The following is a 22,988-nucleotide window of genomic DNA, read 5'->3' on the forward strand; positions in this document are numbered from 1 at the left end:
AGGCAGTGGACACGGGTTCGAGCCCTGGTCCGGGAAGATCCCACATGCCGCGGAGCAGCTAAGCCTGTGTGCCACGACTACTGAGCCTGCGCTCTAGAGCCCATGAGCCACAACTATTGAGCCCACGTGCCACAACTACTGAAGCCGACGCACCTAGGGCCCATGCTCCGCAACGAGAAGCCACCGCAATGAGAAGCCCACGCACTGCAACAAAGAGTAGCCCCCACTCGCCGCAGCTAGAGAAAGCCCACTCGCCGCAGCTAGAGAAAGCCCACGTGCAGCAACAAAGACCCAACGCAGCCAAAAATAAAAGTAAATAAATAAATAATAAATTTAAAAAAATCAACATACAGAAATCTATTGCATTTCTATATGTTAATAACAGAATATCAGAAAGAGAAATTAAGAAAACAATCCCATTTACCACTGCATCAAAAGGAATAAAATAGGGACTTCCCTGTTGGTGCAGTGGTTAAGAATCCTCCTGCCAATGCAGGGGACACGGGTTCGAGCCCTGGTCTGGGAAGATTCCACGTGCCGCGGAGCACGTAAGCCCGTGAGCCACAGCTACTGAGCCTGTGCGTCCGGAGCCTGTGCTCCACAACAAGAGAGGCCGCGATGGTGAGAGGCCCGCGCACCGCGATGAAGAGTGGCCCCCGCTTGCCGCAACTAGACAGAGCCCTCGCACAGAAACGAAGACCCAACACAGCCAAAAATAAATAAATAAATAAAAGTACAAACTTTCAGTTATCGGATAAAACGCAGAGACGGAACTACAGCTTCCGAGATGCCCCACGCCCCGCCCCAGACACGGAGGCGGGACTACAGCTCCCGAGGTGCCCCGGGCGCCACCGGCCCCTGATTGGCTGCGCGGCGGTCAGGCGTGCGCGGTGCGCGCAGGAGGCGGCCCATGGCTGCCCTCGGTGAGGCGGCGGCGCGGTGGGCACCCGGACTGTGGCGGCGGGTGACGCGCGCGGCCGCGGGGTTCGGGGGCCGCCGTTTCGCGAGCGGCTCGCAGGTGAGGGCGGAGGGTGCGGGGCGGCGGCGGGAAGCTGTGCGGCCTCGCGGGCCGGGCTCGGAGCAGGGTGTCCGGCCTCCGGACGTCACTCCCCCCGCTCTGCCCGCGTGTGGTGACGTCACGTCCCCTGGGGCCCCGCCGCGCGGGTCCCTGGCTCCCCCGGGCTCTGGCCACAGAGCCCGGGGGCGAGACGTGACCCCGTCGCTCGCGGGGGCGACCGGGGGGCGGGGACGCGGGCCTCCGTGACTCGTCGGCCGGGATGTGCTCCAGGAGGACACTGCGGCCCCTGCCCCGCGGGTCCTGACTTTCCGGACTTTCCCGGTGGAGAGAGTGGGAGTAGGGAAGAAAGGGTGCGGCACCGGCTAAGGGATCAGTCCTGCCCGGGCCGCTTACTGCCTGTTTGACTTACGGCAAATTGCCGTTGCTCCTCGGTGTCCGCGGGGGACCCCTAAACCCGCGGGTGCTCGAGTCCCACAGCCGACCCTGCATCCGCGGACCCTGCATCCGCGGACCCGGCACCCGCGGATCCACCAACCCCCGTGGTGTGTGAGGTTTGCTATCAGCAGTTGGTTGAATCCACATGTGAGGAACCCGGGGTTACCGAGGGCCGACTGTATCTTTATTGAAAAAAATCCGCCTGTGAGTGGATCGGCACAGTTTAAACCTGTGTTGTTCTAGGGTCAACAGTACTTAGCTTTCTAAGCCTGGCTTGCCCCGTGTGTGTACCAGGGATAGTCCTTACCTTGCAGTGTTTTTGCTAGAGGGTACCTGGGGTACTTTGTGTGATGTAGGTGCAGTACTTTGCACAGTCACCGCATGTAGTAAATTCTCACAAACATGGAGCTGGTTGGAGTGGACAGTGTCCTGGACGGTAATTGTGATGCTGTTGTTGGAAGCACACCAGCCAGTTCCAGATAAGAAGCAAAAACACAAAGGAACATCTTAGTGGTCCCTTCATTTAAAACTAATCTTAAGACCACACTTTTTTTTTTTTAATTTATTTATTTTATTTATTTATGGCTGTGTTGGGTCTTCGTTTCTGTGCGAGGGCTTTCTCTAGTTGCGGCAAGTGGGGGCCACTCTTCATCGCGGTGCGCGGGCCTCTCACTATCGTGGCCTCTCTTGTTGCGGAGCACAGGCTCCAGACACGCAGGCTCAGTAATTGTGGCTCACGGGCCCAGTTGCTTCGCGGCATGTGGGATCTTCCCAGACCAGGGCTCGAACCCGTGTCCCCTGCATTGGCAGGCAGACTCTCAACCACTGCGCCACCAGGGAAACCCTTTTTTTAACTTTTTAATTTTTATTTATTTTTTGGCCACGCCATGCGTCTTGTGGGACCTTAGTTCCCCAATCAGCGATTGAACCCAGGCCCTTGGGAGTGAAAGCACCGAGTTCTAATTCACTGGACCACCAGGGAATTCCTAAGACTGCACTTTTTAAAATTCATGTATAGTTGATTTACAGTGTTGTGTTAGTTTCAGGTATACAGCACAGTGATTCAGTTATACATATATATTCTTTTTCAGATTCTTTTCCATTATAGGTTATTGCAAGACATTGAGTATAGTTCCCTGTGCTATACAGTAGGTCCTTTCTGTTTATTTTATATTTAGTAAAAAACCACACATTTTATCACTGCGACAAATATGAACTTTAATTAGAAGATCTGGCGTAATACCCAGGACTAGTTAAAAAAAACATGAAGTGAGAAAGAAGAAAAATCAAAATACACATACAGAAGAGAATGAAAAGAAAAAAATCTAACCCTATGTCCTTTTCTCGAGGTGCCGTCACTCACAAAAAAATTTAATAGATGTTATATTTTTAGAGCAGTTTTAGGTTTTCAGGAAAGCTCAGCAGAAAGTGTAGAGAAGCCCCACATACCACCCCTCCCCCTGTTTCCCCTCTTGCTAACATCTCACAGGAATGTGGCATGTTTGTTAACAATTACTGGGGGCCTTTCATTTCTAGGTGGTTGGGTGCCTGGTTCTCTGTGTGCACTCACCTGAGGGGTTGGGGGTCGTGGTTACACACTGCACAGGAACAGATGCGGGAGTGTTGGGGATATTGCTAAATTGTCCAACAGATGCGGGAGCGTCGGGGATATTGCTAAATTGTCCTGAGACTTTCTTGTTCTAAGTAGCAGGGTCTGTGGGTTCTTATGTCCAAGAGAGCAAATCTTGTGACTATTTAGGATATGGCCACTAAGACCAGTAAAACTGGTTAACTTCGGCAGCCATCAGCACAAACAAGCTGTTTTATTTTATTTTATTTATTTATTTTTTAATAAATTTATTTTATTTTATTTTTATTTTTGGCTGCATTGGGTCTTCGTTGCTGCGCGCGGGCTTTCTCTAGTTGCAGTGAGCGGGGGCTACTCTTCGTTGTGGTGCGCGGGCTTCTCATTGCAGTGACTTCTCTTGCGGAGCACAGGCTCTAGGCAGGTGGGCTCAGTAGTTGTGGCGCAGAGGCTTAGTTGCTCTGTGGCATGTGGGATCTTCCCGGACCAGGGCTCGAACCCGTGTCCCCTGCACTGGCAGGCGGATTTTTAACCACTGTGCCACCAGGGAAGCCCCTGTTTCTTTTTTTTAACTATGTAATTGTCAAAAATCTAAGAACAATATTATGAACTCTAAAACCCATCTTCCAGATTCAGCAGTTATTAACATTTTGCCACACTTGCTTTGCTTATCTCCCCCCCACACTTTTTTTTTTTGTGGCGCTAAGATTTTAAAACAAATCCCTGATTTCTTGTCGTTTGAACCCTAAATTCTTCTGTGTGTACCTTTAGGAAAATAAGGGTATTTTGAACATAAGCAGAATGTGTGTGCGATGAAAGTGGCTTGACTTAGCTGACGCCAACAAAAGGAAAATGACAAACAGGTTAGGTTGGATTTTTCTGACAACTGAAAAACATCTTGTATGTTAACAGACAGTTCATAAAGTAAGAAATGGGATGAATTTTTAAAAAGAATAGTGTTCAACTTTGTAAATCCAAGAAATGCAGATTGAGAGGAGATAATCACTTTTTTGAACTTTGAAATTAACAAGATGTTTGATACTTGACAAAGTCTTTGATACTGTGAAAATCATCCTTGACCATCCTTAGCAGGGTCCATGTGAGTTGATACTGTTTTGGAAAACAACTTGTCAGTAGGTATTATGTCATTGTAATGTTTGCACTTTTTTGGCTTATTACTCTTGCTTTTAAGAATCTAGCTTAAAAGGGCTTCTCTGGTGGCGCAGGGGTTAAGAATCCACCTGCCAATGCAGGGGACACGGGTTCGAGCCCTGGTCCTGAAAGGTCCCACATGCCGTGGAGCAACTAAGCCCGTGCGCCACAACTACTGAGCCTGCGCTCTAGAGCCCGCGAGCCACAACTACTGAGCCCACGCGCCTAGAGCCCGTGCTCCACAACGAGAGAAGCCACCGCAATGAGAAGTCCGTGCACCACCACGAAGAGTAGCCCCCGCTCACCACAACTAGATAAAGCCCGCGCGCAGCAACGAAGACCCAACGCAGCCAAAAATAAATAAATTAAAAAAAAAAAAAAGAATCTAGCTTAAGGAAAAGTCCATAATATGGAAAAATCAGTAAGCATGAAGAGTTCCTTATAGCATAATTTGTGGTAGCAGAAATGTGGAAAAACCTAAATGTCTGAAATAGGGGAAACCTAATGTTAGCGGAGTATTCACTCAGGATATTGTGTAGCCAGAAACATGTGTGGGTGGTAGGTCTGTGTGTATTGCTATGGAAAGGTAACCAAGGGATATCAACGAGAAAAAGGAAGACAGAAAAGAAAGCACAACATAGTACCATTTGTGTGTTAGCTAAAAGGTAAGAAAGTAGAACCATCCATGAAAAGTTTCTGGAAAATACACAAGAGGGGATGGTACTGGGCGGAGGAGGAAGCAAGAAACTTAATTTTTTTTCTATATCGTCTGTAGCAATTGAGTGTTTTTTTAAAAAACTGTGTTGTTACGGTAAAACAAAATTCTAAAAGATGGTTATGAAGGCTGTTGTAACAGACAAAAATGCTTCATGTCAAGCAAAAAAAACAAGATGCAAAATTGTACATGTAAGGTGCAGTCATAGCCGCGTGACAAACGTAAGAATAGAGAAAGGAGATGAAAGGAAATCCTGATCGGTTGTTTTAAAGTGCTGGGCTTATTTCTGAATTTCTCTATTTTCCAATTTAAAAAATTCCTTTATATTAATTATGTAAAAATAACTTTAACAAAATAGTTATATGCTTAAAAATACCTGAAAAGGCTTAATTCTTTGTTGCAGATGGATTTGCCCTATCGGCAACCCCAAGCCCTCACCTTGCGTTCGAGGCCCCGGCCGGCCCGAGGGTGGGGATGAGGCTCCCCCATCCCCTCTGCCTCGACTCAGGGGCCGCTCTCATCTCCCCTCCGTGCAGAGCCCTCCCACCTTCGGGTTCCTGTTGGACATCGATGGGGTGCTGGTTCGGGGCCACCAGGTCATCCCTGCCGCGAGGGAGGCCTTCCGCAGGCTCGTGGACCCCCAGGGGCAGCTGCGGGTGCCCGTGGTCTTTGTCACGAACGCGGGGAACATCTTACAGTGCAGCAAAGCCCAGGAGCTGTCAGCCCTGCTGGGCTTCCAGGTAAGGAGCAGCCGGAGACAGGAGGCTGAGGACCTGCTTCCCGTGGAGCCCCCTCTCCAGCCCTGTGTCCCCTGCCCTGTGGGGGGACTATATGGATGAGCCCAGTACACATCTTCCTGCTGGAAAAAATAACTTGAAGTTCAAGGCCAAACTCAGAGGGCACAGCCTCATCAGCAGGGTCATCTTTTATGAAAACGTACATGTTGAGCACAGAAGTCCCACCTGTGGACTTGGCCGTTTCCATCTTTCCTCCTGGCCTCAGGGTCATGTGTTTCGAAATCTCCGTGCACCAGGTGGGACTCTGAAGTGACAGCCCTCGTTTCCCATAAGTAAGATGACACAGCTCAACGAGCTCTGTCCCTCGCCACCCACCTGCGGCTCCCACCGTCCCCGCATTGACACGTTCTTTGTTGGCAGTGGATTTGGTTCTTGGAAGGAGTCCTTTGGAACCAAGAGAGTAAATCCCATGCTGATCAGCTGGGAGACACTGCTTGGGGAGGAGACCAGTTCCTACCCTGGTGTCTGGACAGTGGGGCCGTGCAGTTGCCATTAGCATAAATGCTGAAAAGCCAGGTCTTTACGTAGAACTGAAAATAGTCAGAGGTGGAGGCGGGTCTGAGCTCATGCACGAACCCTGTGGTTCCCAAGTCGGGCTGAGAAATCGGGGTGTTGGGAGCTGGGCCGGTGGGGCCCATGGTGGCCACATCTCCTGCGGGCTCTGGTGTCCGGGTCCCCTCACACCTGTCGGGGCAGTTCTGGAAGGGTTGGACCCCCCTTCTGGGCAGGTTTATCCTTCCTGGGCCAGGGAGCCAGCTCCCTGTTCCCGCCCTCACATGCGTGTCCTCTGCTGTCCATCTCTCGGCTGCCCTGCAGGTGGAGCCCGACCAGGTGATACTGTCCCACAGCCCAATGAAGCTCTTCTCGCAGCATCACGACAAGCGGATGCTGGTGTCTGGGCAGGGGCCCCTGGTGGAAAATGCCCGAGCGTATCCTTTTGCTGTTTCCTGCTCTGCTGTCCTTGCCCGGCTGAAAGGACCAGGGTCAGGAGCTCTGGGCGCCCGTGGGAGGGAGGGAGGGAGGGCACCTCCCAGGGTGGCCAGCCCTGGCGCCCGGGGGTTCCCGAAAGCCAGCCCACCTCGGGGCCTGCTGGGCAGCTCACAGAGCAGATTCCTGCCCGTTCCCTGCAGAGTCTGACTCACTGGGTCTGAGAACTCAGGCGGTTCTGTGGTTCGATTTGGGACCCACGGCTCCCGGTGCGCGTCTGCAGGGAGCTCAGCCGCGGGCGTGTGCTCAGCGAGGATGTGTCCCTGCTCTCAAGCAGCTCGCTCCTCTGCTGCTCCCGCAAACCCAAGGGAGCTGAGCACCGCTTGTGCGTGGCCGCGTGCTCAGGGGCCAGAGCAGCACGCGGCCGGTGCTTCATCAGGGCTCCTGCTTGAGGGGGCGGAGTGACACACCAGGAACAGTGCAGGAGTGGTTAGGACGGCGTGTGACCAGAGGCTGGAAAGAGCAGAATGGGTCCGAGTGTCACAGATGCTGGGGGGGGACCACCCTGGAGCGGGGGTCACGTGTGGCTTCATGGGGGCTGGCTGTGCCACAGGAGGGGACGTAGCTGGGGAGCCTGCCGCGAGGAGGCTGGGAGGATGCCCGGGGCAGGAGGCCGGGATGGGGTCGGGTGGGGAAGGGGGCCAGGAAGGACGGCGCTGGGCTCAGGAACCTCAGATGTGAACGCTGAGGAGTACGGGTCTGTGCGGGTTTTATTGCTGATGGAAGCGTCATCTTGGGGAGGTGTGTTTTGAGGTGATCTGAATCTGCGTCCAGTTAAGACTGCCAGTGGGGACTGAGGACGGGAACACGGCGGCAGGTGTTGGAGGGTAAGGCTGCAGTGGGCGTGCTCCCCACGGCCTCCCTTCTGGCTGAATCCGGTCCATCGTCCAGATTGAGCTCCGGTCTGGCTTCTCCAGACTCTGCTCAGCTTCCTCCCCGCCGAGGAGTCTCCTCTGAACTGTCCTCAGAGCCCTGGTTCTCGTGGCCCTGGGCCAGCGTGAGCTCGAGGACGGGGCTTCCTGTGTGCCTTCGCGCGGGCGGTGCCCAGAGTAGGCCAGGCCCCCGGGTGTCCCCACCGCCTGCGCCCACGCCTGCCTGCAGCGCTCCTGGTCGGCGCTGGCCTCACGGGGCTCTGTCTGAGGTCGGGGCGGGTGGGGTTGATGTGGGCTGCGGTGGGTCCCTCACTTTAAAGGCGTCTCCCCGGCACTGGGCGGCTTTGCTTCCTGACCTCCCTCCAGACTGGGCTTCAAGCACGTGGTCACAGTGGACGAGCTGCGGGCGGCCTTCCCTGTGCTGGACATGGTGGATCTGCAGCGGCGGCCCAAGACCACGGTAATGGGACACGCTCGGGCCTCCCCGCTGACCCTGCACCCCTCCCGCTCAGAGCTGCCTTCTCGGAGGGGAGGGCACGTCTGGCCGAGGCCTTTGTTCCCAGACACACGTTGTCGGGGGTGGTGAGCAGGGCTGTCCCCTCTCTTTCCAGAGCCCTCGTGTCCCCTCCAGGTGGTAGTTTTGTGATTTACCAGCTTTCCTAGAGTCGCTTGGAGAACCGCTAGTGTTAAGTTAGTCTCTGCTCTACTGTCCGGGAGCTCCTTACAGAGGGCTGGCCTGGTGGGAAGCGGCTTCCTGTGAAAGCACTGGCGGCTGTGAGCGTCTGCTCAGGTTCCTTTGGGTTTGGCTCATATTTGAACCTTATCTTTTCCAACCAGCGGTCACGGGGCCTCTCGTTGACCCTCTAGGGTGACCACCCGTCTCCTGATGCCCCTTCGCCCTCCCCTTCCCTGCGTGAACTCTGTGTCTATCACAGAGTGCCTATCACCACCTGTTCGAAGTCAGTGCACGTCAAAGTTTGATGAACCGCAGTTACAAACAGACAGGCCTGCTTTTGTTTGTCTGTGTAGCTCTAGTCCCCGCCCGAGCTTTCCGAGGGCTCCCCCGCCTTTGAGCTGCGCACATTATGTGCAGAACCAGGTGCCAGAGTTGGCATGGCTCTCAGAGCAGCGCAGAGACAGCCCCGCCCCCTGCCCAGGGACGCAGCTCGGCCCAGGTCTCAGCTGGTTACTGGCAGAGCCGAGGGCAGGGGAGCTGTTCCTAGAAGGAGCGGGCCCTCAGGCGGTGGTCCAGTGATGGCCCTGCCTCCTGAGTGACGTCAAGCTCCCGTCCCTTCCTGGGCTCACCTCGTCCTCCGCCACCTGATTCCAGACTCTCACCTCCTGTCCTTGCTAGAGGAGGACAGCTGAGCAGCCGTCCCCTGGCTGACCTACACACTTGGTGCCCGCCGGCCTGGGGTGTGGCCGGCCTGAGCGCGCTCTCCTCCTGTCCCCGAGGACCTCTGCCCTCTGTCCTGTCCGTTTCTCCTCGGCCTGGGCTAGACCGAAGGGTCTTCCATCTGTCAGGCACGGGTCTCTCCTCCCACCCCTTGGAAACCGGGCGTGGAAGGTGACCGTGGCATTGACGGGCTTGTTCTTTGTCTCTCGCAGCCCCTCCCAAGGAACGACTTCCCTGCGATCGAAGGTAATGAGGCCCCTGCGAGATGTGGGCGGGCTCTCCCTGCAGGTCCTGCAGCCTGGCGGTGTGGCTGGGACGTCGGGCGCTGGGTCTCCTGGGCTCTGGTCTCGGATCTGCCAGTCACTACCTCTGAGACATTAGCTGCTAATCTTTCCTTCCCCGTGTCACTTGCCCTGTTGTTCCAGAAAAATAATAAGTGTAGAAAATCTAAGTGTGGAAAGGTGCCTAAGGTAACCTGGTCCAGTGTTTCTCAGCCCTATTACCCAGTTCTCCCTGGGTAACAAAAATATTGTGATGTCCCCTTTACTACCCTAAATGAATTCTTTCCTATACACAAATATTAAAAATTAATTAATTCATGGTAAAGCCCTATATGTAATAGGGAGAAATAAAAGGAAACGTTTTTTAGTAAGGTAATCTGCATTTCAATATGTAGTAATTATCCAAGAAGGCATAATTAAGTAGCAAAATGATTATACCAAAAGTAGAATCCCCATGAACGTTACAGCTACAAATGCAGTGTGTTTACAGGTGTGTTTCATTGGTGACTCAGAAATTAGGAGCAGTGTTGTCACTAGTGATGTGGTTTTCCAAATAACTCTTGGTATAACTTGGTATAACTCTTGGAATAACTCTTGGTAAAGTTTTGAAAAAATAAAGTACGTCTTCTTTTGACTAACATGATAGTTGCATTTTTGGAAAAATCAGTGTTTATGAAAAGTCTACCAAAAATACTTTGTGTGGAATGGAATTAATGTTTAGGCTCAGTTAATTATAAGCAAGTTGTTCTCCTGTGTGAGTGTCAGCTATGAATAGACGTGGGGAAGGTTTTGATTCTGCGGAACTGTCCTGAGCCTCTTGCATCCCAGTCTTCTCCCGGTCCTCCCCAGGAGTGTCAGTCATTGCGACAGTGGAAACATCTCCCGGGGGTGGCCTGCCCGCTGGGGCCACGGTCTGGCCCAGCTCCCCGGTCTTGAAGCTGGCCTTGGCAGCATACGTGCGGCATGGCTTCCGCGCTCTGTCAGGTCGCGTTTTTTTTTTATTTTTATTTTTTTTAATTTTTTTTAATTTTTGGCTGTGTTGGGTCTTCGTTTCTGTGCGAGGGCTTTCTCTAGTTGCGGCGAGCGGGGGCCGCTCCTCATCGCGGTGCGCGGGCCTCTCACCATCGCCGCCTCTCTTGTTGCGGAGCACAGGCTCCAGATGCGCAGGCTCAGTAATTGTGGCTCACGGGCCCAACCGCTCCGCGGCATGTGCGATCTTCCCAGACCAGGGCTCGAACCCGTGTCCCCTGCATTGGCAGGTGGACTCTCAACCACTGCGCCACCAGGGAAGCCCCCCAGGTCGCGTTTTTATCCTCCTCCCAGTAGTGGGCGTTGTCCTCATGTAGCTGAGGAAGCTTAGACACGGTGAGAACTGGCCCACAGTCCCAGAGGGACGTGAACAGCGTCAGGCCTGTGACCCCGTCTCCCCGCCATGTGGCCAAGTGACCCCTGGGGCTTGGGGGACGTGGCCGGGCGGGTGGGGTGCTGGGCAGGGCGTCGGTCAGCAGGGGCTGCTGCTTCTCTGCTTCTAACCCTCGGGACATCCTGGTGGACACACTGAGGAGCCCTCGGGAGCTCCTCCTGGGACCCATGCCCTCAGCGGAGCCGTGCAGCCCAGGCCTCCCGAGGGCCTTTGCGCCCGGCACTGTGGCTCACCCCACCCCCGCTCTGCAGGGGTGCTCCTCCTTGGGGAGCCCGTGCGCTGGGAGACGAGCCTGCAGCTGATCATGGACATCCTCCTCAGCGACGGGAACCCCGGCACCGGTCTGGCAACGGCCCCCTATCCCCACCTCCCTGTCCTGGCCAGCAACACGGACCTCCTCTGGATGGCCGAAGCCAAGATGCCCAGGTGAGGACGCGGGGTCCCTGCCTTGGCCCTGGGGGCCACCTCCAGCTGCCTCCTGGGCAGGCCTGCTGACGGTGCCTCGAGCCGCCCCAGTGCTCTGGGCTCAGACCCCTCCTCTAGGCCCTGGAGTTGCCATGGTAACCTGGCCTCCAGGAGCGGTCTCCAGGGTCACTTCACATACTGATTGATAAACGAAAACTACCACTTACTGAGCACGGAAGGTGGATCGAGATGGTCTTTAACCCCTGGCCCCGTTAGAGTCTAACAGGACATGCTTTTTCTGGCTAGTGGAACCCAAGTGATGCTTAGTTCCTGTTATCCAGCTGCCCTTCCCTCCCTGCCTTCACCCTGTGGCGCTGGCTCTTTCACGTCTTGGTTTCCTTCTGTCCATAAGACGTTGGGGAGGGGAGAGTAGGAGTGATTCTGAGGCCCCTGGACCAGTCACTTCCTCAGAGGCCCTCAGCCTCCAGGCAGGCCCCCACCCCGTCCGCCCTGGCACTGAGCACAGCACAGGCCGCCGTTTTGCTGGCCCTCAGGTTGCCTTCCTGGAAGGGCAGCTGTTGGTGCTATTTGGCTGCTCTTGTCTGCGAGGCCAAAGTCTGGAGTTTCTCCCCGTGCCCTGCCTCCCAGTGAGCTGTGTGGTGGATCCGTCACTGAGGGCCTGAGGGCCCAACACTGAGCCCAAGGAGATGGGGATCACCGTGTTCTCTCTCAAGTGCATTTCTGCAGCTCGAGGTCAGGTATTTTTTCTGGAACATTCTTCCTAGAGTTCGGGTTTGCTGACACTAGGTGAAGGGGGTTGGTTATGTAGGCTGTGGACTGAATGGCAGGAGACAAATTACTATTTATAAAGCAGATTTGAGATCACTTTTTCATTCAATAATTTCAAAATTGAAAGTAGAATTCAGTATATAAATAAGTGACACTGAAATGTAACTTCAAGATACTGAACAGTATCCGATAGGATTTGATTTAGCAGCAAGGGATGAAAACCCAAAAGAAAAGAATCTTAAATGAGATGGAAGTTTGTTATTGTGAAAAAGTCCACCCATCAGGGACACAGGCACCTTAGCCCTTTACTATGTAATCCAAAAGGGCTGCCTGATCTCCAGCCATCATGTCAGCATTCCAGGCAGCAGGAGGGAGTACGGGGAGGGTAGAGAAGAGTACCCCCTCCCCAGTTTCCAGGCTACTTTCCAGGAGGTTAGTCCAGCACTTGCGATTTCATTGACTCTTAGGCTGTAGCTTAGTACTGCCCATACACTTAGCTGCAGTGGGGGCAGGGAGGGTGCTTTCTGACACTCGGTGGCAGTATGCTCAGTGAAATTGGCACCGAGGAGTGAGGTGGGATGCCAGCCAGTATTCTGCCCAAGTCCAAGGCAGAATTGAAGCTGGGTCTCTGGTTCCAGCTCCACACCTTGGGCAGGTTACTCCATCTCTGGGCCTCAGTTTTCTCACCTGTGCAATGAGGAGAATGAACGCCATCTCATCGGGCTTTTCTGAGGGTTGAACGTGATGTGCCATCCACAGCACTGGGACAGCGCTCAATAGACGTTGCCAGATAGTCGCAGGCCATCAATGCACATCCTAAGTGTGACGGCCTCTCACCAGAAGTGATTCACTTTGCCCTGTCACCGTGCTCTGTGCCACCGCGAGAGGGTGGCACACAGGGCATGTTGGAGCCATGGGGCCTGGGGAGGGGACCGAGCGCGGCTTTTCCTCTGGCAGGTTCGGCCACGGCACCTTCCTGCTGTGCCTGGAGGCCGTTTACCGGAAGGTGACGGGCAGAGAGCTGTGTTACACGGGCCTGATGGGCAAGCCCAGCCTCCTCACCTACCAGTACGCAGAGGGCCTGCTCGCGAGGCAGGCGGCGCGGCGGGGCTGGGCGGCCCCGATCCGGAGTCTCTACGCCGTGGGGTGAGCCCCGCACCCCTCCTCCGCCCCCCGCGACGTGCCCCCCTTCCCCGGTGCTCACCCCCGGCCCCCGTGTCCCCGCCCCTCCGTCCCCCGAGATGCACCCCCATCCCCCAGTGGTCACCCGCGGGCCCCCGTGTCCCTGCTCCTCCGTCCCTCGAGACACGCCCCCCTCCCCCAGTGGTCACCCGCAGGCCCCTGTGTCCCCGCCCTTCCACACCCTGCGACGTGCCCCCCTCCCCTGGTGCTCACCCCCGGCCCCTGTGTCCCCGCCCCTCCTTCCCTGGAGACGTGCCCCCTTCCCCAGTGGTCACCCGCGGGCCGCTCCCCCCCCGCCGTCCCTGCACCTCCACCAGCGCACTGAACTGGGCCTTCTCTCCCCAGTGACAACCCCATGTCCGACATCTATGGGGCCAACCTGTTCCACCAGCACCTGCAGACGAGGCGGGAGGGGGAGGCCCGGAGCTGCACCTCCATCCTGGTGTGCACCGGCGTGTACAGCCCCCAGGCCCCAGGCCCCGTTGCTCCCGCCCCGGGTGGCGAGGGGCCTCCGTTCCACGGGCACCGGGACCTTGGCTTCAGCCCGGGGCTCCTGCAGGCGGCCCACGTGGTGAGCGACGTGCACGAGGCCGTGCGGCTGGTCCTGGGCAAGGAGGGCTGGGCTCTGTAGCAGGGAGGGAGGTGGGCCCGCTGGCCGCCCCCTGCCCCCCCCTCCCCGCCAGCGCGGTGACACTCTCACTCCTCCTGGGCGGGGCCGCACGATTGTTCCCGGGGTAGCATTTGGGTAGCAGCCTCAGATTTTTCTAGGCTGGTTCCTGTCTGCCTGTGCTGGCAGCCTGACCCCAGGCTCGTCCTCACTCTGGGGGGTCTTCTGCAGAAGAGGAGGAGGTGCCCGCCTCTGCCCGCTGCCAGCGCGGGCCGTAACTCACTCTCAGACACTACTTTTTATGGTGGTTTAGCTTATTGCCCAGAGACTTTGGACTTATTTTTTTAAGTTAAAATAATTGTAATAAATATTCATTTTGCTGTCTCTTGTGAAGCTCTATCGGGAATGCACTAAAAAGTCCTGTGGGGGAAGGCTCGTGGGCCGGCGGGGTGGGTGACCTTGAGGCCCCGGCACTGGTGGCATTTCAGTCCTGTGAATGCTGACCCCAGCCCACCCCAGTCTGGGCCGCGAGCCCCGAGGCCTGCCGTCGACTTAGCCGCTTCCCTGACGTGGAAAGAAAGAGGAGCTTTTCCTCTGGTGACTCTAAAACCGTGTGTCTCGTACTCCTCCCTGTCGCGGTGGTCCAGTGAGACCCGTCGGTGCCGACCCGTCTAACTCCAGCAGCGCCGGCCGGCTGCTCCCTCCCTTCTCCACACCCTTGTCCCTGGGCAGCACCTGGGCTCCAGGGAGAGGCGAGGTGTGCCCTGTCCTTGAGCGCCAGGCCTGGGCCAGCCCACCTGCGACCCCAGCGCCCCAGACAGCAGCTCCTCCCCGCGTGCAGCCCGGCCTCACCTGCAGAGCCGCCCGGGCCGGGCCCCTCCAGCCCCCGACGCCGCCGGCAGCCTCCCCACCGCTCTACCCCACAGGCCCAGTCAGATGGGAGGTTTGGCCTCTCAGAGGGTCAGGCCGCCTGTGACTTCTCACCACAGCACGGGTGCCCCCCTTCCATCCTGTGCCACCACTTTCCCCGCCACGTTTCGTGGGTCCCCCATGTGCCCTCCTGCCTCAGGGCCTCTTGCACTCGCGGTTCCCTTCCTTCCGACATCCGCGAAGCTCTGTCCCTTTTTAAGGATCTGGGAATTGTCCCCTCGGAGAGACTCCCTCAACTTCCTATAGAAAGCAGCACTCTGGGACTTCCCTGGTGGTCTCGCAGTTAAGACTCCGCGCTTCCGCTTCAGGGGGCACTGGGTTCCATCCCTGGTTGGGGAACTAAGATCCCACGTGCCGTGCAGTGCAGCGCAAAAAAAAGACAAAAACAAACAGCGCTCTCTGCTGTCCTGCGTCATGTTCCCCACGGTCCTTGTCACCCCATGACCTGTATTTACTCCTTATTGTCCGTCTTCTGCTAAAGCACGAGCGCTGTGGACTGTCCACGTTGGTTCCTTCTCGAGTCCCCACACCCCCATGCCGGGCACTTGCAGACCCTGTAGGGCGTCCCACATCACAGGCCGATGTGGCTTCTGGCCTCTCTGTCCCTTGGGGGTGGGCTGGGGCCCTAGCTCCCCGCTCACAGCCATGTAGCCGCGGGCGATCCCCTCCCCTCTCCAGCTCCTTCCTGTGTAGACTGGCGTTGGCGATGTGGACTTCACGAAGGAGCTATTTTAGGTGCCTCACTGTGTCGTGTAGGATTTTGTTCAGCTGCCTGTTTCAGAGGCCTGACCACAGTGGCGCGAATGCTTTCTGGGCGTCAGGACGTTCGGAGCGGGCATCTCAAGCACTCCGCTCGCCCACCGTGCTGGCGTGCAGGCCCGCCCACCTGCAGCGTAGCCCCAGCCTCCACGGAGAGGGGAGGAAAGGGCGAACACAGAGCAGGTGGGGCTGGACTCCCTTTAAAGAGCTTTCCCGGAAGGCCCGCCTCGCTGGGGACTCCAGTCCTGTCCGGCTGACCGGAGGCGGGTCACAGAGGCGGGGACCGGGCACACCATTGTGCCGACAAAATCAGGGCTTGTTCGTGAGGAAGGCGAGTAGAGGGGACGGCGGGCAGGCGGGCAGCAGTTCAGCCCCTGGGACCGAGCTCTGCACTGGCTCTCCGTCTGAGTGCCCAGAGGACGTGTCTGTTGGGCCACTGAGCCACTGGGTCGGGAGGCCTGCGACGCACATGCTGGCCTTTTCCAGAGCACCTTACACAGTCATCACTGGTCCAAGGTTAGTCAGAGCCTCTCAGAGCCCCTCGCGGAGACACGGTTCTCACCACCCCGGTTTATAAATGAGGGCACGAGGCAGGCCAGTGATCCTTTCCTTTCAGAAACGCTGACTGAAGACCCGCTTGCTGCCAGGCCCCGTGCCGGGCGCCACAGCAGCGACCAGCCATTGGCAACCACACCTGCCCTCGTGGGGTTCGCCTGGTAGTGACCGCGCGTCCAAGGTCAGTTAGGAAATGGAGGGGCTGGGCTGACAGCTGGGCCTCCTACTCGGCATGTCCTCCGGGGACCCCGCCCGCCCTCAGCCAGCCCACTGCCCTTCCCGTGAGTCCTGGAGCAGCTGCGGTTGCGGGTGCAGCCCCGCGAGCTTGCCCTGGGCCCCGGGGGCTCACAGGGGTGACTGGGGAGCGGGGCAGGAGTTGGGAAGTCAGCCGGGTGTGGCCGCGTGCCGAGGAGTCTTGCCAGAGCCCAGGTGGAAGGGACGGGGTGACAGCGTCTGTGTGCCTGCCCCTGGCTCTGCCCCGTGGCTGGCAGCTGCTCTCTGGGGCCTTTTCTCTCCCTTTCTTACTCCTGGTTTCCTGAAGGGGGCAGGAGCCCTTCCAGACGGGGTGCAGGAGGGCAGGCGGCTGCAGCATCATCGCGCAGGTGCGGGGCCAAGGGCAGCCCTGGGCACTTGGCTCCGGACAGGTCTCGTTGCTCAGGGGCTTTGTCTGGACCCTGGAACCAAAACCCACAAGCAGCCGCTTCATTACCCAGCCTGACTGAGTGAAAATGTTATCTTCTTGTGTTTTGAAGGAGCCAAGTGATTACACACGAGACGCTGTGAGTCACTTTGAACAGGAAGTAAGTGCACGTTTATAGTAAAGTGGTCAGCCTGGAGCAGGACTGGACCGTCAGGTGCCCACTTGGGTCTCCAGTGCTGGACCCCGGCACTTTCTCAGTGTCCCCATGGTGGTGGCAGCTTCTGGCCTCCTGAGGACACCTCTGGGCTAAGGCAGGTGGGGAGCTAGCAGGTAGTCAGGGCTCCCAGCAGAGCTAGGGTTGCTGTAGCAACCGGATGCTGCCTTGAGGGCGGGTTTTTAAAATATCTTGGCTATAATAGTTTTTTCCCCCCAATCTCTCTGTCACTTCCCCCGTGCCGCCGTGGTGTGGCGAGGCTGGGTCGCCCGGAGACGCCTGCCTGCTCTCTGCCTGGGGCTCCTGGCAGCTTCTTCGGGGGCTGGATGTGGGAGGAGTGTCTCCGGGTGTGAACTGCTGCGAAGCTGTCAGGGCTTCGGCTTTTGCTTCCAGCCTTCTCCAGCTCTTGGATCCAAAAACCTTCTGTCATTTTCTCTTTTCGGGGAGGCAGAGAAGAGGGGTCTAGCTTGAAACTCCCACCTCCCCCTCCACAAAAAAAACAACTCCTCTCCCTCCTCCCACTCTGGCCTATACCCCTACCAGAACAGCCGTGGCATCCTGGGACCACTCTCTGGAGGGGGAGGGGTGTCCCCTCTTGTCTGCTTTTTCCTTCGGTGTTTCTAACTTCCTCTTTTGGCTTCATTTATTCACTCAACAAATGCCTGTAGAGCACCTACTAAGCCCCTGAAAGAAATGAAAAACTGCCTTGTCATGGAGAAGTTCATCCCTGTCTTCATCTTGGACTTGGTCCTATCAGATTTCAAACTTTTTTCTAAAGTTACAGTAATTAAGACAGTGTTCTCTTGGCAGAGGGAGGGATACAAACCAATGAGACAAAACAGCACTCAGAAACACATATATGAAAATACGGCTTAACAAAATAAATGTGTGTTTTTTGCTCATTTCATAGGCTGATGTGGACTACGTGCTGGTCTTGGCCTTTCCCTCCAGGTGGTGACTCGGGCATTCAGGCCCCTTCCGTTTGTGATGCTGTCATCTTCAAAGAGGGAGGGAGGGTGGGTGAACGTGGAGGGACTTGGGTGAGACCTGGTCTTGGTGGTCAGCACTTCTGTCCGTGTCCACTGGCCACACACATGGTTCCAGTGCCACTCCCAAGAGGGCAGGGGACGTGAGGGAAAGGAAATGGGATCAGTCGGCATCTAGCCTGTCTCTGTTGCCCTATTACTGTTTACTAGGACAAAGAAAATTGGATTTGCTTAGTTTTGTTTAAATTCATGAATATATGTTGCAATTTGTTTCTGTATATTTATTGAGTTGATCATAAATGTTTTTCTCCTTTAATCTGTTCATTTGGTAAATGACATTCATAAATTTTCTTTTCATCTTTAACTCTGCCTTTCATTCCTGTGATAAAACCTAATTGGCTCTGTTATATGTTGCTGTCTACCATTAGCTAGAATTTCGTTTATGTTCATAAATGAGACTGGCCTGTACAGTTTAACTTTTTTCTACTGCCTTTGTTTGGTTTTGATATCAATTGTATTAGCCTCATAAAATAAATGGTGACACATTTCATCTTTTCCTATTTTTGGAACAGTTCGTTTAAAATGGGATTATCAGTGCCTTGAATATTGGTAGAACACACGAAACCATCTGAACCTGGTAAATTTTGGAGGGGAGACTTAATTATTGATTCAGTTTCTCTAATAATTAAATGTATATTCAGACTTTTCTACTTAGTTTAGGAAAGTCATGTTTTTCTAGGGGATTTTCCATTTTTCTCTAAGTTTTCAAATACAGTGGTGTAACATTGTTCATAATATTCTCAACATTAAAAATCTGTTTCTGTAGTTAGACATCTTTTTCATTCCTATTATTGCTTTTATGTATGTTTTCTCCCTTTTTTTCTTAATAAATCATGTCAGATCTTTGTGTATTTAAACATCAGTTTTTATTATTTCTGTTTTTATCTTTAATATTTCCTTCTTTATGTTTTCATTGAATTTACTTGTTCTTTCTCCAATTTATTAATTTGAATGCTTAGCGTATTAATTTGTAGTCTTTCTGCATTTGTAACAAACATTTAAGGCTATAAATTTTCCTCCAAGTTTTGCTTTGGTTGTATCTCATTCATTTTGTCAAGTAGTATTTTCATGATCATTTAATTCTAAGTATTTTCTAATTTTTGTGTGAGTTATTTGGAAGAATGTTTAAAATTTTCCAACTGTTTCGGGAGTGACTGGTGATATTTCTGTTGCTGTGTTCTAATCTAATTTCTTTGAGGTCAAGGAATATAGTCTGTACATGGTCAGGTTTTATAAATGTTGCACATATATTTGTAAACTGTGTGTGGTATCTAATTTTTTGTAGAGTTCTACATTCAGCCATTAGATCAACCTTGTGTTTAAACTTGTATATGTATTTACCAATGTTTTATCTGTTTGATCTGTTAATTACTGAGAGATGTGTTTACATCCCCCACTATAATTAGGTATTTGCCAATTTCTCATTATAATATTATCCATTTTGCTTTATATATATTTTAAGTTATGTTATTATGTACACGCAAGTTCAGAATTTTGCTGTCTTTCTGGAACTTGGTTCTTTTATAGCAGCAAATACTTATATAGTACAACATGCCAGCATTTTCTAAGTGCTCTCAGTATATTAATTTACTTATCCCTCATAATAACTCTAAGAAGTAGGTGCTATTATTGTCCCCATTTTACAGATGAGAAAATTGAGGACAGAGAAATTAAGTAACTTGACCAAGGTTACCCAGCTTCTGAGTGGTGGAGTCAGGATTTGAACTCAGATAGTCTGGCTCTAGCATGTGTGCCCTTAACTACTGTACTATACTGTCTCCTTTATCACTATATGGTGAAATTCTTTATTTCTAATAATTTTCTTGGGTATAAAGTTTATTTTTTTCTTTTCTTTTCTTTTTTGGCCACGCTGTGCAGCATGCAGGATCTTAGTTCCCCGACCAGAAATTGAACCCGTGCCCCCTGCATTGGGAGCACGGAGTCTTAACCACTGGACTGCCAGGGAAGTCCCAAAGTTTATTTTTTTCCTACTGTTAATATAGCCATGCCAGTTTTTTAAGTTAATATTTGCCTGGTTTATTTATATAAATGCATTAAAAAAAAATATATATATATATATGTCTACATATTTTCTTCAACCTTCACTTTCAATCTGTCTTTTTGTTTTAGAGATATTTCTTATATAAAAGCATATAGCTGGGAATTTTTAAAAATCTAATCCAATAATCTCTGTTATTTAATAGGACATTTATTGTGATTACTGATATATTTTGCTTTATTTTTTACCATCCATTGCACTCTGGCTTCTGTTATTTCTGATGAGAAGCCTGCTGTCAATCTGACTGTTGTGTTGTGATTTACTGTCTGGTTTCTCTTAAGATCTTTTCCTTTAGGTGCTCTCCAGTTTCACATCCGAGCATCTGGGAGCATATTTATTTTTATTAATCCTGTTTAGGATTCATTGAGATTCTCAAATCTGTGGATTGGAGAAGTTTTTTCACCAGCTTTGGAAAATTCTCAGCCAAAATTTCTTTGTTATCTTTCCCCCACTCTTTCAAGTTTCTCCTTCTGGAACTTCCATTAGGCATATTTTGAATCTTCCCAATCCACCCACCTTGTCTTTTGATTTCTTTTTATTTGTTACAACCTCTAGCTCTCTCTACTGCATTCTAGAGAATGTCATCAGATATGTTATAACATTTACTAAGTCTCTTTAGTTGCCTCTAATCTGCTGCTTAATCCATCTTTTATTTATTTATTTATTTATTTATTTATTTATTTATTTATGTATTTATGGCTGTGTTGGGTCTTCATTGCTGCACGCGGGTTTTTCTCTGGTTGCGTCGAGCGGGGGCTACTCTGTTGCGGTGTGTGGGCTTCTCATTGCGGTGGCTTCTCTTGTTGCAGAGTACGGGCTCTAGACGCGTGGGCTTCAGTAGTTGCAGCACGCGGGCTCAATAGTTGTGGCTCGCGGGCTCTAGAGTGCAGGCTCAGTAGTTGTGGCGCACGGGCTTAGTTGCTCCGCGGCACGTGGGATCTTTCCGGACCAGGGCTCGAACCCGTGTCCCCTGCATTGGTAGGCGGATTCTTAACCACTGCACCACCAGGGAAGTCCCCATCTATTAATCTTTTTCAATGACTATATATTTGAAATCTGAAGTTCTTTTTTAAAAAAATCTTCATTTTTTTTGTATTAAGAGATTTTTTCTCTAGTATAACATTTAATTCCATTAATGATTTTTAAACTGTTTTTTAAACATTTTCTTAGCGGTTGCTCTAGGGCTAATAATATACATCTTAGTTTATGATTTATACCAATTTAGTTTCAGTGAGATATAGAAACTATGTTTCTATATATTTCTGTTGCCCTCTTCCCTTTTTAGTACTATTATTGTTGCACATATTAGATCTATGTATGTTACAGAACACAATAATACAGTCTTATAATGATTACTTTTATATAATTTTATGTCTTAAAGAAGCTGAGGTCTACTCTCCTATGGGAGAGAAAGTATATATTTATAAAGTTTGTCATACTAAACTTATTTACCATTTCTGGTTCTCTTCATTTTTGAGGATTCAAGTTACCATCTGATGCCAGATCCTTGCTTTTTTACAGTTTCGCTCCCACCCACCTCCTTTGTGCTCTTATGGGCAAATATATTACATTTTTATATATTAAAGTTCCAACAATGCAGTTATAATTATATGGTTTTATGCGATTGCTTTTTTTTTTTAAGACAATTTTTAAAATAGCAGTTTTATGTCCACAGCAAAATTGAGAGGAAGGTACAGAGATTTCCCACATACCACCCGCCCGCCACGGCCCATATGCATAGCTCCCCCCAGCCCTGCTATCAGCATTCCCCACCAGATGGTACATTTGTTATCATCAAGGAACCTGCATTAACACATCATCATCACCTGAGGTCCAGGGTATTCTCACTGCCCTCAAAGTCCTCTGGGCTTCACCTATTCATCCCTCCCTCCCTCCTAACTTCCGGCACCCACTGATCTTTTTACTGTCTCCATAGTTCTGCCTTTTCCAGAATGTCATATAGTTGGGATCATACAGTACGTAACCTTTTTCAGATTGGCTTCTTTCATCTAGTAATATGCATTTAAGTTTCCTCATGTCTTTTCATAGCTTGAGAGCTCATTTCTTTTTAGTGCTCAATAGTATTCCATTGTGTGGATGTTCCCCAGTTTATTAATCAATTCACCTGCTGAGCCAAGCATCTTGGTTGCTTCCAAGTTTGGCAATTATGAATAAAGCTGCTATAAATATCCAAGTGCAGGTTTTTGTGTGGACATAAGTTTTCAGCCCCTTTGGGTAAATACCAAGGAGCATGACTGCTGGAAAGGAATATGTTTAGTTTTGTTAAAACTCCAAACTGTCTTCCAAGGTGGCTGTACCTTTCTGCTTTCCCGTTGACAACGAATGAGAGTTCCTGTTCTGCATCCTCACCAGCGTTTGGTGTTGTCAGTGTTCTGGATTTTGGCCATGCTAATAGGTGTGCAGTGGTATCTCATTGTTGTTTTCATTTGCATTTCCCTGCTGACAAATGATGTTGAGCATCTTTTCATATGCTTATTTGCCATCTGTATATCTTCTTTGGTGAGGTGTCTGTTAAGGTTCTTCAGCCCATTTTTAATATTGGGTTGTTTGTTTTCTTACTGTTGAGTTTTAAGAATCCTATGTATATTTTGGATAACAGCCCTTTATCAGATGTGTCTTTTGCACACATTTTCTCGCAGTCTGTGGTTTGTCTTCTTATTCTCTTGGCAGTGTCTTTTGCAGAACAGACATTTTAAATTTTAATAAAGTCTAGTTTACCAATTCTTTCTTTTATAGATCATGTCCTTCTGGTGTTGTACGTAAAAAGTCATCGCCAAACCCCAAGAATTAGGTTATTTCTCTTGTTATCTTTTGGGACTTTTATATTTACTTTTGCATTTTACATTTAGGTATGGAATCCATTTTGAGTTAATTCTTGTGAAGGGTGTAAGGTCTGTGTCTAGATTCATTTTTTTGCTTGTGAATGTCCAATTGTTCTAGCACCATTTGATGAAAAGATGGTATTGCTTTTTAACTAAGTTATAAGAAAGGAGAAGAAATACATATTTATATTATTTCCTATAATTACCTATATAATGACCTTTACTGGCAATCTTTGTTTTTGTGTGTGTGTGCGTGGATTTGAATTATTGTTTCCAGCCTGAAGAACTTCCTTCTATA

General features: G+C 51.6%; 1 protein-coding gene across 1 annotated transcript; it reads left to right on the forward strand.

Moving 5' to 3' along the window:
• The first annotated feature begins 861 nt into the window (after positions 1-861).
• On the forward strand, positions 862-14,028 carry HDHD5 (haloacid dehalogenase like hydrolase domain containing 5). Its single transcript, XM_082350508.1, has 8 exons — positions 862-1,018; positions 5,442-5,645; positions 6,519-6,631; positions 7,928-8,021; positions 9,170-9,203; positions 10,913-11,087; positions 12,813-13,001; positions 13,383-14,028. The coding sequence occupies exons 1-8, from the start codon at positions 911-913 to the stop codon at positions 13,666-13,668; spliced, it is 1,203 nt and encodes a 400-aa protein (XP_082206634.1). The 5' UTR covers positions 862-910; the 3' UTR covers positions 13,669-14,028.
• The last annotated feature ends 8,960 nt before the right edge of the window (positions 14,029-22,988 follow it).

Source organism: Balaenoptera borealis (assembly GCF_965194805.1).
Source record: "Balaenoptera borealis genome assembly, chromosome: 13".
NCBI classification, from domain to species: domain Eukaryota; kingdom Metazoa; phylum Chordata; class Mammalia; order Artiodactyla; family Balaenopteridae; genus Balaenoptera; species Balaenoptera borealis.

Excerpts from the sequence above, each read along its gene's own strand:
- HDHD5 (XM_082350508.1), top strand. The coding sequence starts at position 911 with ATGGCTGCCCTCGGTGAGGCGGCGGCGCGGTGGGCACCCGGACTGTGG. Across the intron at positions 5,646-6,518 it reads CAGCCCTGCTGGGCTTCCAG|GTGGAGCCCGACCAGGTGAT; the intron begins GTAAGGAGCAGC and ends GCTGCCCTGCAG. Across the intron at positions 9,204-10,912 it reads CGACTTCCCTGCGATCGAAG|GGGTGCTCCTCCTTGGGGAG; the intron begins GTAATGAGGCCC and ends CCCGCTCTGCAG.